The sequence below is a fragment of the Convolutriloba macropyga genome, chromosome 1 (assembly GCF_964194025.1).
Source record: "Convolutriloba macropyga chromosome 1, txConMacr16.3, whole genome shotgun sequence".
In the NCBI taxonomy this organism is placed as follows: Eukaryota; Metazoa; Xenacoelomorpha; order Acoela; family Convolutidae; genus Convolutriloba; species Convolutriloba macropyga.
Genome location: NC_134468.1, coordinates 42,700,127 through 42,716,576, shown reverse-complemented (window position 1 = coordinate 42,716,576; position 16,450 = coordinate 42,700,127). Strand labels below are relative to the sequence as shown.

The window sequence follows — 16,450 nt, the reverse complement described above, 5'->3', positions numbered from 1 at the left end:
TTCATTGCTTGGACGGAGTCTACCTACATTCTGATTTGAGATAATACAAGGGAGTATATCACTGAAATGAGATGGTTATTATGAAGACGTTTGTATTAGCGCAAATTGTTGTGTTTCAGGAAAATGCAGTCAAAAATTTCAACAATTTTGAACCTCAGTTTTAAAAACGCCGTAAAAATTGAAAAAAACGCCGTAAAATTCAATGTTTACGTCGTTTTTAAAACTGAGGTTCAAAATCGTTGAAATTTTTGCTGCATTTTCCTGAAACACAACAATTTCAATTCTATCTTTTACCATAATGCCCTACTTGATAGTTTTTTGTATACTTAAGAAAATCGCCGGTATGTGTGGATTAATTTATTAAAAATGACGGAAGCTCTTACGTTCTTTGCTTCGGCATCGTCGGTATGTTCACATTTTAAAAGTAAGGAATAGTCGAGTTAAATACTTGCAAAATTAAACAACTTCAAAAAGATCAAAAACAATTAAAATAATTGGAAATGGGAAATTTACCAAAATCTCTTAAAATTTGTTAACAACTTCAGGTCTTTGATACAGTGGAATTCCGAAATTTTTAATGTTGCGATCACGCGATAGAGCTCCATCACTTTTTTTATTCTCCGATGCCCTCAAAAAGTTCAAGAATCGAGTGAACAAAAACAGTGGGTTTGACATAAAATTCTATTAAAAAAGTGAGAACAATTATGCGGTAGAAGTACATTATTTTATGCTACTGGCTGCCTTACTCCACGCAATGATTCCCGGTTTCAATTCAGTTTGAGAAATAAGTTCAAATAGCTATGAACAATTTGCCATTTAAATAGACTATTTCTAAAGTCTCTTAATGGCTGGCCATGAATTTCGATTACAACACATGCGATGCTTGTTCACTCAACTGTGACTATATTTAGTTAGCTTAGTTCAAAATATGCACTATTAGCTCTAAATTATAATGAAAACTTAAAAGTACATTTTTTCTTAGTCAAGAGTCATTAATTATGCAAAAAATAAAGCCTCACAATTTTATTGATTCGCAACTTGATAGTTTTACCCTGCCTCCAGTCAAATAAATAATATTTACAGTCAATAAAACCAGTTTTTGTTTTCGTTCGATTACGGTTTTTTTGAAAAAAAAACCGTTGAAGTTTAAGTTTTACATTTCAAGTGTGAAAATGGTTTTGGATTTGAACGTAGTGCGCTAATTATTGGTAGCCACTTAAAGCACTTTAGCAATCTTACTTCATTATTTTGAATACTAAGTCAACGGCCCATTCAACCGCTTCGTATCATTATTTAATATTATAACTACAACCGTTCTGTACGTGAAAAATCAGCTGGAGGAAATGCGTTTCTATTCACCAAAATTTCTCAAACGACTGTTTATCCAAGCTTTTCTATTTTTGTCCATTTTTCTCATTGGATTGTCGACTCTGAATGTGATTATGAGCAGATATCCGGTAGCTAACACGAATTTAAGTCGCAGAAGCAGAATTGAAGATTTGTCTCCACTAGAAAGTTCGCCTCGAGTTTCAAATAATCAGGCGAAGAATCTAGCAAACTCAGGGATCACTGCAGCATCTGAGACTTTGCCAAAAGACGCAACACCTCAAATGCAAGCCGTACTGGTGAGTATTGAAAAAGGAACGAGGCAAGAAACAGATCAACTGCAAAGTGACCACTTGGAAGAAGCCAAAATGTTGCCCGCTCAAGCTCTGGATTTTACTAAAGCAATAATTACAGGAGCCAGAGTAGCATATAAAGACGGTGAGTTTGAAGACAAAAAGATCACATTTAAAGAAGATCCCAACCAAGTTGAAAAAGGTAATGTAACCATGAATGATCAAGTTGTGAGTGCTCCAATAGAAGCCAAGGTCCAAGCTGGATTCACAGGTCAGGGTTCGATAGGAAAAGCAATAGATCAAAGTCAGGATGAGGTCGGAGCAATACAAGACGAAAGTCAACATGAACGAGAAGGGCAAATACTTCAAGGTCAAACTACAGGCGAGCTAATTGGAGCTCAAGGTCAAACAGAATCAGAAGTGCTACCAGCTCAAGGCCAATATAGAGGTCAAGAAATACCTGTTCCGCTTCAAACTATAGGTGACGCAAACGGAGCTCAACGTCAAGATAGAAGCGAACTTATTGCAGATCAAGGTCAAACTGCAAGTGAAGAGCCAAACGCTGGAACTGGAGGAACATCAATTTCTCTAAATCCGACAGAATCTGAACCGATTGCACTACATGAAGTGCTCCAGACACAGAAAGCTGCACAAACTAATTTTGATCCAAAGAGTTCTTTCGGAGGCTCAGCCTTGGCTTTGAACGACACACTGCAGACCTCTGAACAACTTAATAAACAGGAGTCATCTTTACTGCAAAATAGCAGCAACATATCAACCGTTCAAAATCAGATTGAATTCGTTCAAGAAAAATTAAATAAAGACGTGTCGACAAAATATACTTCAGTTGCAGCTCAAGGCATTCCTGATTATGTGTTAGAAGCAATTCCGTCAAAAATTCGAGAGCTCTTTCCATTTGAGGCAGTTTATGACTTCGACATTGAAAACAAAGCACACACAGATCAACAGCAAGCAGACAGGAGGATAACGAGGTTGAGGAATTTCTGTGCTTCGCCAATTAGCAGAAAGACTGGCATCAGAAATGTTCACCACAACAAGGCCGTGTATTTGTACGAGGGGTACAATATGCTAGAATGTGCAATGGCCAAAACAGGTGAGCACGTCCAGTTGCATGCGATACGGTAGAAATATATCTGCAATGAAGTATGTGACATACGTGCGTGTGTGTGTGTGTGTGTGTGTGTGTGTGTTTGTGTGTGTGTGTTTGTGTGTGTGTGTGTGTGTGTTTGTGTGTGTTTGTGTGTGTATGTGTGTGTGTGCGTTTGTGTGTGTGCGTGTGTGTGTGTTTGTGTGTGTGTGTGTGTGGTGTGTGTGTGAGTGTGTGTGTGTGTGTGTGTGTGCGTGGTGTGGTGTGTGTGTGTGTGTGTGGTGTGTGTGTGTGTTTGTGTGTGTGTGTAAGTGTTTGTGTGTGTGTGTATGGGTGGTGGTGGTGGTGGTGTGTGTATGTGTGTGTGTGTGTGTTTGTGAGTGTCTGTGTGGTGTGTGTGTGTGTGTATGTGTGAGAGAGAGTGAGCGTGCGCGTGTTTGTATGAGCATGTGTGTGTGTGTGTGTGTGTGTGTGTGTGCGTGTGTGATGTGTGTGTGTATGTGTGTGTTTGTGTGTGTGTGTGTGTGTTTGTGTGTGTGTGTATGGGTGGTGGTGGTGGTGGTGGTGGTGTGTGTGTGTGTGTGTGTGTGTGTGTTTGTGAGTGTCTGTGTGGTGTGTTTGTGTATGTGTGAGAGAGAGTGAGCGTGCGCGTGTTTGTATGAGCATGTGTGTGTGTGTGTGTGTGTGTTTGTGTGTGTGTGTGCGTGTGTGATGTGTGTGTGTATGTGTGTGTTTGTGTGTGTGTGTGTGTGTTTGTGTGTGTGTGTATGGGTGGTGGTGGTGGTGGTGGTGTGTGTGTGTGTGTGTGTGTGTGTGTGTTTGTCAGTGTCTGTGTGGTGTGTTTGTGTATGTGTGAGAGAGAGTGAGCGTGCGCGTGTTTGTATGAGCATGTGTGTGTGTGTGTGTGTGTTTGTGTGTGTGTGCGTGTGTGGTGTGTGTGTATGTGTGAGAGTGCGCGTGCGCGTGTTTGTATGAGTACGCGTGTTTGTTTCAGAGTATACGCAACAATTCCGTTGCCCCTTCTCAATGATTCAAGTCACATTCTTTTAGACGCTTCGTCAAACAAGATGACCCGTCCCATTCTGTGTATGGAACTTAATATTACAAAAATTTTTTACTTGCCATTTCAACCGATATGCAGAAAGAAAAAATGTTAATTCTCCATTTTTCAATAAATTGTTAGTAGGAACATACGGGTCTCAAATCACACTATCACATTTTCGATCAGCTCTGTATTAAAGTTTATGCGAAAAACTAAAATGCAAACAATATAGCCAGCATTCAAAATGCTAATTTTTAACCTAGCAAAAAATTTTGGTTCCGGATCTAATATTCGACAGTGGAAATAAGTGGAAAGTGGACTTCCACCAATATCAATCTCAATGTTTTGAAACTAATTTGGTTCGAGCATCTTATTTAATATTGGACTCCAAGAAATCAAATGAGAATGTCCAGTTTTCAGTACGTAAGAAAACTTCGAAATATTTTTATTTGAATAATTGACAATGATTGATATTGGAGTACACAAAAACAAAAAGGCAAGCTCTTAATGAGGGTAAAATATGTTGTCAGTTGCAGAATTCAATCAATCAAAACAAAATTCTCATAAGTATGACAAAATTATGTCATTTCAAAAATAGGAAAGCCTTATCATTCTTATCATTACAAAAAGCAAAAAAAACTATTGTTTACAAAAGTTTTTCGCAAAAAATTGACTGTCTGAGATGATTCCCTGTTCTTCAGCGCTCACAATTTGCAATGGCTAAATTATGCTAACTATTATAAATTTTTCTCAAAGCTGCCCCATGTTTCGATCAATATCTTGTTTGAACTTGTGTCCGCAAACAATCATAAACTTCCATTTCAATCCGAATAAGTTATTCGTTTCGTGAACTCACTTTTAGTTTTCTTTAGCTAATCCCTCTTATTTTTGTGATCTAATTTTACTCATCAAAAAATTTCATCAGATTATTATAGAGCGCAAATACTGTACAAAAACTTATTTCGTTCTATCATGCGCTTTTAGCGTTATAAGCCGAAAAATAGACCGAATATAGAATGCGCAAGGAATAGTTGAGGAAATTCACTTCTCAGTAGTTTTTATATTATTTAGACGAAAACTAATTTCCTAGCTTTAAAACATAGTGGCTTTCGTACAATGCAAATATTTCCAACCATTAGTATAAGGCCAATATTTTGAGTGGTAATGCAGAAATCTTTTAGATAGCTTAGAAATTGTTAACTAAATTGGATCACTGTTTTCAGAATTAAAGAATTTTTTGATGTATTAGTACTCTCTCTTTTTTGCAAGGTCAGATTATACACTTTTTAATCAATTTCGTTTTTTAAGGGTACATTATAGTTAAAGATAATTGAATTGACGTTTAACGTTGTTATTGTGCTTTTTTTTTATTCCAGAGTAGACTGAATTTGCAGAGAAAGCATAAATTAAAAGAGGTGAAATTATCATTTCAAAATTTTTCAGCCGAAACTGATGCTCTTTAGAAAATAAAAACAAAAAAAAACTGAAAACTTTTGTGTGAATTTATTTTGCAAAATTATCTAATTTTTTGAAAAATGTTTTAGTATCATTTTGATGATTTTGATCACCGTAACGCTGAGAATATTCGAAAGATTGTAAATGTTGTTAATGTTTATATTTTTTCGTTTTACAATAATATTTTTCTTCTTCTATGACTCTCTGTCTTGCATTATTCAGATAAAGTTCATCTTGGCTTCAAAGTTGGTGGTTGGTGGTTTATTTAGTTTTGGCGGCAATTTTAGTTTTGGGGACTCGCAACAAATTGTTTTCAAGAAGAATGTTAAAGTATTGATAATGAATTTTGAGTCTATTTGTTTTTAGTCTTGAAGTGCGATAAAGGAGTCAAGGAAATGTTCTGTTGCCTGTCAAGAAACAAAAAATCGAGATGTCATTTCCAAAAAAGTTCTCTGGTTCGAAAACGCTTTTTAAGAGTTTCCAGTTACCTCATATCGTAGGTTTCGACTTACACATATCGGTGTTGGAGGATACTGGTTTCTCTTAGTACGTTAAACTCTTTTCCCCTTTTCAAATTATTTTTGAAAATTGTATTTTTGCTTAACGTAGACAAAGCAAGAGTATTCGTGACTGTAGATTTTCTGTAGAATCTAGTAATCTCTTCTTTGTTAAAAAGATTATTTTTGTTTAACGAGTTTTAGAAATTGTGAAACGTTTTCATTTAATTGCTCTCAGATTCGGGTTTCATTGGTCTTTTTTAATGCATTGTTTTGCTTGATGGAATCTTTATATGATCTATATAGAATTGCGGCTCTTAAGCAAACCAAGGTACTGTGGCACAATGGTAGAAGAGACGACAAGCAAACAGGAGGTCAGCAGTTCGAGTCCCATACGCAACTGGAGGCTAATATTTCAAGTGGACGCTTTGATTTTTTGTAAGATCAACGCTAAATTCAACGCAAAAATATGTAAGATCTACGCTAAATTCAACGCTAATTATGTAAGATCTACGCTAATTTCAACGCTAAATATGTAAGATCAGCGGCAACTAGCGTTGACAGGTCGAAAAGTTCACCGCCATTTTCTTACATATTTTTGCGTTGAAGGCGTTTAATTTTTGTCTTAAAATTCAACGCATTCAACGCAAAATTATGTAAGAAAATTGCGGTGAATTTTCCGATTTGTCAACGCTAGTTGCCGCTGATCTTACATAATTTTTGCCAAATTTCTCGGCCCGGGATTTGACTTTCTGTTATCATGAACAAGATAAACTCATAAAATGGCATTTGGTCACCGTACAGCTCTTAGAGCATAAGAGTGCTTTAATTGAAGGGTTTGCCGAAACTTCTGAGGCCCAAATTTATTTTACGAAAGACCACTGTTGATTTTGGGGACCCCGCTTTAAGTTGTTTCCTTCGCTGGATTTGAGGCTTCAAAAAATTTTGAGATTACTTTTAAACCGTGATATAACAGTGTTCGATCAATTTTCTTTGGTTCCAGAGAGACAGAGAGAAAGTTTGTCATCTTTACGGTTTGACTTCTGTTTAAAACTTTTAGAAAGTTTGCAAATTGGATTCCATTTTTCGAACAAACTAAAAAAATTGAAATTTTAGAGAAAAATCTCATCCAATTCGCGCTTTAGTTTTCGTCATATATTGTTAGGTTTAATTTTGTTACAAAATCATAGACATGCTTATCATACCTAAAACGATCGAACCAAAACGTCTAAGGTTTCAATAGTTCAGGCACCACAATTTAGGTACGACAAGCAGAGGGAAGATCTTCTGGACACTACGTCATAACAAATCAGATCCCTATATTCACCCTTATTTTGACGAGGCCGTGCCAAAGAGATCTTTAATGGATGTCATTTACAATCCCGGAATGTTCTCCAACTACACCATACGATTCATGTTCACACGATCACCTTTTACCAGGGCTCTTTCCGGCTACTTCAACAAAGTTCTTCAAACCGGATATCTTGATGGTCCAAATATGACATTGGGCAAATATTTCCAGACTTTGTCGTCATATTTAACATCTGACAATCATTTTGTCGACCAGCTTTCTATATGTCGACCGTGTGAATTGCACCTAACTTTTATCGCTCGAAGTGAAACTTACTCAGCAGATATGAATTTCATCATCAACTATTTGACCACTATTCATAATAAAATTGACTACAATTTGAGCACAAACTCTCACCAATCGAATTCATACGACTTGAAGAAACTGAAAAAACAAACAAAAAAAACTGAACTTTTGTGTGAATTTATTTTGCAAAATTATCTAATTCTTTTAAAAATGTTTTAGTATCATTTTGATGACTTTGATCACCGTAACGCTGAGAATATTCAAAAGATTGTAATTTTTGTTAATGTTTATATTTTTTGGTTTTACAATAATATTTTTCTTCTTCTATGACTCTCTGTCTTGCATTATTCAAATAAAGTTCATCTTGGCTTCAAAGTTGGTGGTTGGTGGTTTATCTTGCGGCAAATTTAGTTTTGGGGACTCGCAACAAATTGTTTTTAAGAAGAATGTTAAGGTATTGATAATGAATTTTGAGTCTATTTGTTTTTAGTCTTGAAGTGCGATAAAGGAGTCAAAGAAATGTTCTGTTGCCTGTCAAGAAACAAAAATTCGAGATGTAATCTCCAAAAAAATTCTCTGGTTCGAAAACGCTTTTTAAGAGTTTCCAATTACCTCATATCGTAGGTTTTTACTTACACTTATTTGTTGGAAGATACTGGTTTCTCTTAGTACGTTAAACTCTTTTCCCCTTTTCAAATTATTTTTGAAAATTGTATTTTTGCTTAACGTAGACAAAGCAAGAGTATTCGTGACTGTAGATTTTCTGTAGAATCTAGTAATCTCTTCTTTGTTAAAAAGATTATTTTTGTTCAACGAGTTTTAGAAATTGTGAAACGTTTTCATTTAATTGCTCTCAGATTGGGGTTTCATTGGTCTTTTTTAATGCATTGTTTTGCTTGATGGAATCTTTATATGATCTATATAGAATTGCGGCTCTTAAGCAAACCAAGGTACTGTGGCACAATGGTAGAAGAGGCGACAAGCAAAGAGGAGGTCAGCAGTTCGAGTTCCATACGCAACTGGAGGTTAATATTTCAAGTGGACGCTTTGATTTTTTGTAAGATCAATGCTAAATTCAACGCAAAAATATGTAAGATCTACGCTAAATTCAACGCTAATTATGTAAGATCTACGCTAATTTCAACGCTAAATATGTAAGATCAGCGGCAACTAGCGTTGACAGGTCGAAAAGTTCACCGCCATTTTCTTACATATTTTTGCGTTGAAGGCGTTTAATTTTTGTCTTAAAATTCAACGCATTCAACGCAAAATTATGTAAGAAAATTGCGGTGAATTTTCCGATTTGTCAACGCTAGTTGCCGCTGATCTTACATAATTTTTGCCAAATTGCTCGGCCCGGGATTTGACTTTCTGTTATCATGAACAAGATAAACTCATAAAATGGCATTTGGTCACCGTACAGCTCTTAGAGCATAAGAGTGCTTTAATTGAAGGGTTTGCCGAAACTTCTGAGGCCGAAATTTATTTTACGAAAGACCACTGTTGATTTTGGGGACCCCGCTTTAAGTTGTTTCCTTCGCTGGATTTGAGGCTTCAAAAAATTTTGAGATTAATTTTAAACCGTGATATAACAGTGTTCGATCAATTTTCTTTGGTTCCAGAGAGACAGAGAGAAAGTTTGTCATCTTTACGGTTTGACTTCTGTTTAAAACTTTTTTCAAGTTTGCAAATTGGATTCCATTTTTCGAACAAACTAAAAAAATTGAAATTTTAGAGAAAAAATCTCATCCAATTCGCGCTTTAGTTTTCGTCATATATTGTTAGGTTTAATTTTGTTACAAAATCATAGACATGCTTATCAGACCTAAAACGATCGAACCAAAACGTCTAAGGTTTCAATAGTTCAGGCACCACAATTTAGGTACGACAAGCAGAGGGAAGATCTTCTGGACACTACGTCATAACAAATCAGATCCCTATATTCACCCTTATTTTGACGAGGCCGTGCCAAAGAGATCTTTAATGGATGTCATTTACAATCCCGGAATGTTCTCCAACTACACAATACGATTCATGTTCACACGATCACCTTTTACCAGGGCTCTTTCCGGCTACTTCAACAAAGTTCTTCAAACCGGATATCTTGATGGTCCAAATATGACATTGGGCAAATATTTCCAGACTTTGTCGTCATATTTAACATCTGACAATCATTTTGTCGACCAGCTTTCTATATGTCGACCGTGTGAATTGCACCTAACTTTTATCGCTCGAAGTGAAACTTACTCAGCAGATATGAATTTCATCATCAACTATTTGACCACTATTCATAATAAAATTGACTACAATTTGAGCAAAAACTCTCACGATTCGAATTCATACGACTTGAAGAGATTTCAATCTCTGAGTTTGGGTGACGTCTTTGATTTCATTTGGAGTTACAGATACGACTACTTGGCTTTCGGATACAGTCCATATAGCGACATCCGACATTTTCTGTCTTTTAAAGCGTAGAATGTGCAATTTTCTTAGTTTCACTGAAATTATTGGAACTCAAGTTTTATTTAAATTACGGAAATTGTTATCAGAGTTACGAACTTGATTACGCATATTTATATGAATGAAGGGCCTTGTTTTTTAGTTATGTCCAATTCTGTAAAGTATTTGAAAAATAATTTATAATCCTTCTTATCGCTAGAATATGCTGAACTTGATTCATAGTACTGATTTGCAATGTTTAATGTTCGAATACAAGCGTGAACTGAAGAAAGCGAGCATAAACCTTTAATGGTTTTAGTTTATTTCCAATATTTATGAACTGTGCAATATGCCTTTGAAGAAGATATTTTCAGAAAACCCTAAAGTTCAGCAAGTGCTGAATGCATAATAGATCAATTAAAAACATACAGAAAAAGAACATAAAAAGGAAGATGACGAAAAGAACTCAATTGACTTTCAACCATTTTGATACCTCACAAAAAAACTTTTTCTCATTTGCAGCATTTTTGAAATTTTCGTTGCACCTCCGCATTGAGAGTCACAACCTTATATATAGCATACGCTTAAAATACACTATGTTACTAAAAAGCTACGTACACCTAAAGATTTTTTAAAAAGCAATACAAACATCAAATAATATAACATTTTGAGTTCAAATTTATTCTCTAATAACGCGTCATTACACCTTTAGCTTTTTAAACGTCTAGTAGATGGTTTGTATAGTTTTCATACAGATTTCTCACGACGTCTGCGTCAATTTTATTCCAAATTTCATACACTTATCCTTCTAAATTTTCACAAAAATTTCCGTAATCGTTGCTTCAAAATTGCCCATACATCTTCAATAAGATTTAGATCTGGACTGTATGCTGGCCATTCCAGCAACTTCCACTCGTTTTCGTGAAAAAAAATTGCCAATAATCTTCGATTTATGCTCAGAAGCATTATCTTGTTGAAAAGTAACGTTCAGGAAGTGCTTTTTTTCTTCGAAAAATTTCAAAATTTCCAAATAGCCGACAGCCTTTAGCTTGTTTGGACACTTAACAAGCAATTTCCGTCCATCTGATCGTATTGCCCCCCGAAACAGAAGTGATCGTTTGTCCGAACTCAAATTTTTTGTGTTTTTTTTTCCAATAAATCTCGTTCATTTTCTTCGAAAAACTCTAACAATTCCGTCATTGGATATGTGTGCCCTTGTTTCATCAGTAAAAACCACATTCTGCCAGAAAGAGAACGGCTTTTGGAGCATATTGATGAACCATTTCAAACAGAAACACTTGCTTTTTTCTTCAAGCTTGACTTTTTTTGCAGCATTTTTTGAAAAAAACGGTATTATTTTTGAGAATTCGCCTAACTGTACCTCTGGAAATTGCATCGTAGCAAGAGAAAGCGTTATGAGCGTTTGGGGGTCTTCCGCTTGATTTTCGGGCCTGGATACTGTTATTTTTCAAGTAACGTTTGTATGCATACGGTGCACTGGATCTTGGTTTCAAGTTGAGTTGCTTTTGTATTCTACGTACACCTTGAAATTCCGACATCTCGTAGCGTAACGACTTGGCAAACGCTGCAAGAACAAAGCGGTTTAACCATCTTTTCTGTTTAAGAGGAGAAAGTGAGAATGAAATTTCTCTTAAAACTTATAAATTTCACACCTTTTTTCACGCCCTAGCGCAAATTGTGCTTATGAAGCACGAATCATGCTTTAAAAACAGAAATCATGCTGTACGTAGCTTTTTGGTACCATAGTGTAACTCATAGCGCGTAGGTACCATATCTTAGCGCACACAACAAAAATATGAATGGGGCTTAGTACATTAAAATATGTTTGAGTTTGAATTGTACTTTTTTTGCAGGTGCAACCAAAACTCCGAAGCAACTCTCCTCAGATTTTTGAACTTGAAAGCCTTTTTGACAAGGAAACATGGAACCAAAGCACATTTAATTTATCGTCAGCAAAAATTTTCATCCTCTGCCTATGTCCTGCTGCTCGGGATGAAGTTTGCAGCCCAAGACAGGTATTGACCAGACGGACTTGGGTCGCGGACAGGGTGTCCGTTGTGACGGGGCCCATAGTCTGGACAACATTTCGATTTTGTTCAATCTGGGTCATACCCAATTTTTGACTGCTCAGTCTGGTCCCTACCCAAAATTGAACTGTTCGGCATGGCTACGAAAAAAGGCATTTAGTTTTAAATCTCTACGGAGAGGTAATACGAAGAAGAGTGTTGACTCTCTTCTTCATAAGGTGTGTGGACTGTGTTATTCAAGAACTCCTTTTTTCAGAATACACAAATGAGTTGCAAATTGCAATTATCAGATATCTAACTTGAAAACGTGCAGTGCAAATCTTGCAGGCTATTTGCTATGTTTGATTTCATAGCCTACTTGTACAAACGTATTTTGTCAAGCGAATTGCCCGATTAACTTAATTCACAAAATTTTAGTAATTTTGTCGTACAGATTAGCGATCTGTAGGTTGAGTTGATTCGCGGTGCCAATTTACTCAATTTAACTATTCCAATTTGTTGGTCTATTCGCGGAGCGAATCGACACTTAATTTTGATGCTTGTTGAATTAATATTCTGGATGCAGAATAAGTGTAGATTTGGCGGAGCGAAAATTCGTTCTCTTTTTGAATGGGTATTTCGTTTAGCGAAATGAGCTTAAATTTTATTTTGGCTAAATTAAGACTTTGGTGGAGCGAAATCTAGATTAAGAGAGAGACAACTAAATTGAATTCAGAAATTGAGCAGAATGATTCAAATTAAAGATTAACTAAAACTGATCAACAATTTGTTTACAACACTATATTTCCAATTGCGGCAACTTAAAATCACGAGACAACATGAACAGACAAAAGATATCAGACACAGGATGTAAACAAACTTAAAATTGTGAAAAACTTAAGATTTGATCTTCAGAACAAGAACTAAATGATGAATGAAATAATGATAACTGAAAATAAACTAAATTGATTTAACTTAAAATAAACTTGATTTGTTGCACCAAATCAATAGCCCCCAGAATGACATGTACTACTGTACCACATTTCCCCTTGACGACAATAAATGACAAAGTTATTTATCAGAAAATTAATAACATATGTACTGGTTAAATAATTAATACTATAAGGTTTCGAATCAGAAATGTTTCATACGTTAAATGTCAATGGTTTTGATTAGAATGTTTTAGTCGCTATCACTTCCATAATATCTTTCGTCCTCGCCGACCGTCATCGATGATTCTGGTCCCTCGTAATTGGGCGAAACGTAGTATTGTGTGGGGCACGATTGTGTTGGTGAACATGGGCCGACTGTAAAGTCAGTTTCGCTTTGTTGAGATTTGGCAGCAGCCGTCTTTATGGCTGTGATTATCGATTTGTTTCGTATTTGTTGTTGTTTGATGATCTGTCTCCTTTTGTTTCTCGCACTTACACCAGACTGGATGTTGTAGGGGGACAAGTTTGTACGGATGACTCATCTGATTCAGTAACCGAGGGTAATGATCGTTTTCGTTTTACAGGAATAAATGCAGCTGAGACTTTTGCAGCAGCTTTACGTTTAGGTCTGCTGGGTGGCTCCGCTGTTACAATTGAAGTCGATGGAATCTCCATTGGCACCGCGAAATCGCTTCTTGTTTCTGTGGGTTGTTTTGGCGGTGCTGTTATTATCGATCTCTTTGGTTTAGTGGGCATTCGTACCCGAAGAGCGCGTGTTACATTAGAGTGTATTGAAGAGACCGTACTGACATCATCTGCTAATTTCCTGTGGTTCATGCGTTTACCTCCCTCTAGTTTCTTCCTTAACTCTTTCGCGTGATGGCTGATCAGATCCTCGGTTGTTTTCCCCGTTGGTGTCTTTGGACGTCGATTTGCGTATACTTGCAATTCGGTTGGACGTTCGGCTTTTGTGCCAAATTTTGCTAAGTCTGAATTTCTGATGGTTACGTCTCTTTTTCCTGGTTCTTTAATGACTGAGATGAATGTATCCGTTTTTACCACCGAAGAACCGGGCGCCAACACGTCGTATAACCCATCTAGGCTTTTCTTAGATCGTTTCGTGCGCGGTCTCTTTTTTGCAAGTTTTACTTCTAATGAAGCTTCTGTTCGTGGAACGGATTGTCCGACATCTGGGTGAGGAATCACTCTTGATTCTTTGCTCGGGTCCTCGTTTTTTCGTTTTGTCGCCTCTTTGCTTAGCCTGTCTTTGTTCAACTCAATTTCTGTGTCGCTTCGTCCCTCATTGTCCCAGTTTTCGTCAGAAATGAGTTCCTCCCATCTGACAGTCTCCAAATCTAAATATTTATTTAAAATATTTTTGTAGGTCAGATTTTTTGGGTCCGGTTTTGTCGTTACATTAATTAATGGAGTATTCGCCTTTCTACCAAAATGTGCCTCAAATGGTGATATATTAATAGTCGTTTGACGGCATATTTGGAGCTGGTAAATTATTGAATTTATTGATGCTTTCACATTGAATTGATTTCGCGTCAACGTATGCATAATTTACCATATTTGGAGCTGGTAAATTATAGAATTTATTGATGCTTTCACATTGAATTGATTTCGCGCCGCCGTTTTAATACAAGCTAATCGATTCTTGATTGTTTGTATTAGGCTCTCAACTAAGCCAATTGCTCTGTGACCGTGTATTGGTGCTTCAATTAACTGTATGTTATTTTGACTACAAAAAGTTTTAACTTGTTGTCCCGTTTGGCATCGAGCTTGATCCAATCTAATTGTACGGGGTATTCCGTGTAGCAAAACATATTCTTGGAGAAATTTCAAAATATTATCCGCATTAGCTCTATCAAATACTTCTGCTGTCGGAAATTTTGAAAATCGATCTATACATGCAAGAAAGTAAATCTCTTGATTTTTTTCATTATAGATGGGTCCTCCAAAATCAATTTGAATTTCTTCATTTGGAACTTTGCAAAACTTTAAGGGTGCCCATTTATTAGCAGGTATAATAGATTTTAAATTTTTACCAATCTTGACACAGGGGTTGCATTTTGCGGTCTTTGTAGCTATGTCACTATGCATATATGGCCACCACGCATGAGTTGCCATATCTGTCATTCCCCATGTACCAGGATGAGTTGCTTGGATGGCGTCAAGGTATGGGGAAGGGCTATCCTGTCGATGATGCAGACACATCCATTCTTAACATGTAGATCTTGCCAGAATGAATGTATATATGGTGATATCTGCTTGCATCTGTCCTCATTTTCGGTTAGGATGCAATCCCGTATCTCTTTTAGAATTGCATCCTTAGTTGTAAGGCTAGCCATTAGGGAACTGGAAAAGATCTTTGAGAGTGCGAAGTTGAAGGAGTCCAAATAGAGATCATCTACTGAAGGCGAAGTGACTGTTGTTGCATCAGTAGTAGGGGTGATTGGCGTTGCGGGTACTACTTGGGCTGAGGACGGTCCTGCTTCGTCTGCGAATCTTACTCCGGAAGGCGTCGATTGTTTAACTTGCATCAAAATTTCATCGTCTGAATTTGATTGCGACATCATGTTAACTTTATTGAATTTGTCTGCGATTCGTTGGAAATTGTTTAATTTAGGTAGCGACTGTTTGGTAGAACGATTCAAGGCAAAAAGCGAGTGAGGAATGTTAGCTGTCTCGATTTTGATATTGGAACCAAAGTTATTTGCTGTTAATTCGTTAATTGAGTTATCATTATTCATAATTGTAGAATAATCTGGATTTCGCGGTGCAAATTCACTGCATAATTTGTTAGAGGAATTTGAATTATTTGAGGCTCGTTTTGTAAGCGGATTTCGCGCTGCGAAATCGACGTAATTTTCTGCATTTAATAAGAAGCGTTTTGCACCGCGTTTAATTACATTCAACTTTACTACTATAAATTGCTCGTCATATGCAGATATATTAACAGCTTTTTGTTGCGGGTCGCGAGAGATATAATCCACTAATCCCATTTTTGGGCCAAGGAGATGATCAATTGAAAAATCAAATGGTAGTAATCGATCTACCCAACGTGTCAATCTACTGTTGTAGGATTTGTTAGATCTGTTCTCTCTCACGATTGAGAGAGGAGCCCTATGATCAGTTATTACAGTAAATGGTTTGCCGTATAAATAATATTTAAAGTGTTCCACGGACCAGACAACACCCAAAAGTTCGAGCTCATTTATGCTGTATCTGTCCTCAACAGAATTCAAGAATCGTGACGCGAATGCTACTGTATGCCAGCCATTAGGTGTTCGTTGTTCTAAAGCACATCTGAAACCCTTACGTGAAGCGTCGCATTTTATTCGTGTTTCTAACTCCGGGTTCAAATGTTTATTTTCAGTAGTTTCCGCAATTTGTCTTTAATCAATGAGAACTGTTTTTCATGTTCTTCCGTCAAGAGAAATTATGTATTTTTCTTAAGGAGAGGTCGGAGTGGGTAGCATAGTTGTGACAAATTTGGAATGAATTTTCCCAAATGATGTACTGAACCCATAAACGATCGGAAATTTTAAAGATTGGTAGGCGCTGATAATTTTTCGATTGCATCTGTTTTAGTTGACAGTGGTGTTTCACCTGATTGTGTAATATTATGTCCGAGCCATTCGATTTTTTCTTTTGCGAAGTGACATTTTGCAAGATTTATTCGGAGATTTTCTTGATCTAATTTTATTAGGCGTTTGCGTACTAAATCG

At 36.6% G+C, this 16,450-nt stretch overlaps 3 protein-coding genes across 4 annotated transcripts in view; 2 read left to right on the top strand and 1 right to left on the bottom strand.

Moving 5' to 3' along the window:
- LOC142339268 (NADH-ubiquinone oxidoreductase 75 kDa subunit, mitochondrial-like) overlaps window positions 1-16,450 on the top strand; it is a 494,345-nt gene that overhangs the window by 109,318 nt on the left and 368,577 nt on the right. The gene's annotated exons all lie outside the window — the stretch shown is intronic.
- The window catches only part of LOC142339247 (carbohydrate sulfotransferase 4-like), a 119,066-nt gene that overhangs the window by 33,311 nt on the left and 69,305 nt on the right, over window positions 1-16,450 (bottom strand). The window lies entirely within an intron of this gene.
- LOC142344216 (uncharacterized) lies at window positions 641-9,793 on the top strand. Its single transcript, XM_075395769.1, has 3 exons — window positions 641-2,733; window positions 6,984-7,415; window positions 9,201-9,793. Exons 1-3 carry the CDS (start codon window positions 1,344-1,346, stop codon window positions 9,791-9,793), a joined length of 2,415 nt encoding a protein of 804 aa, XP_075251884.1. The 5' UTR covers window positions 641-1,343.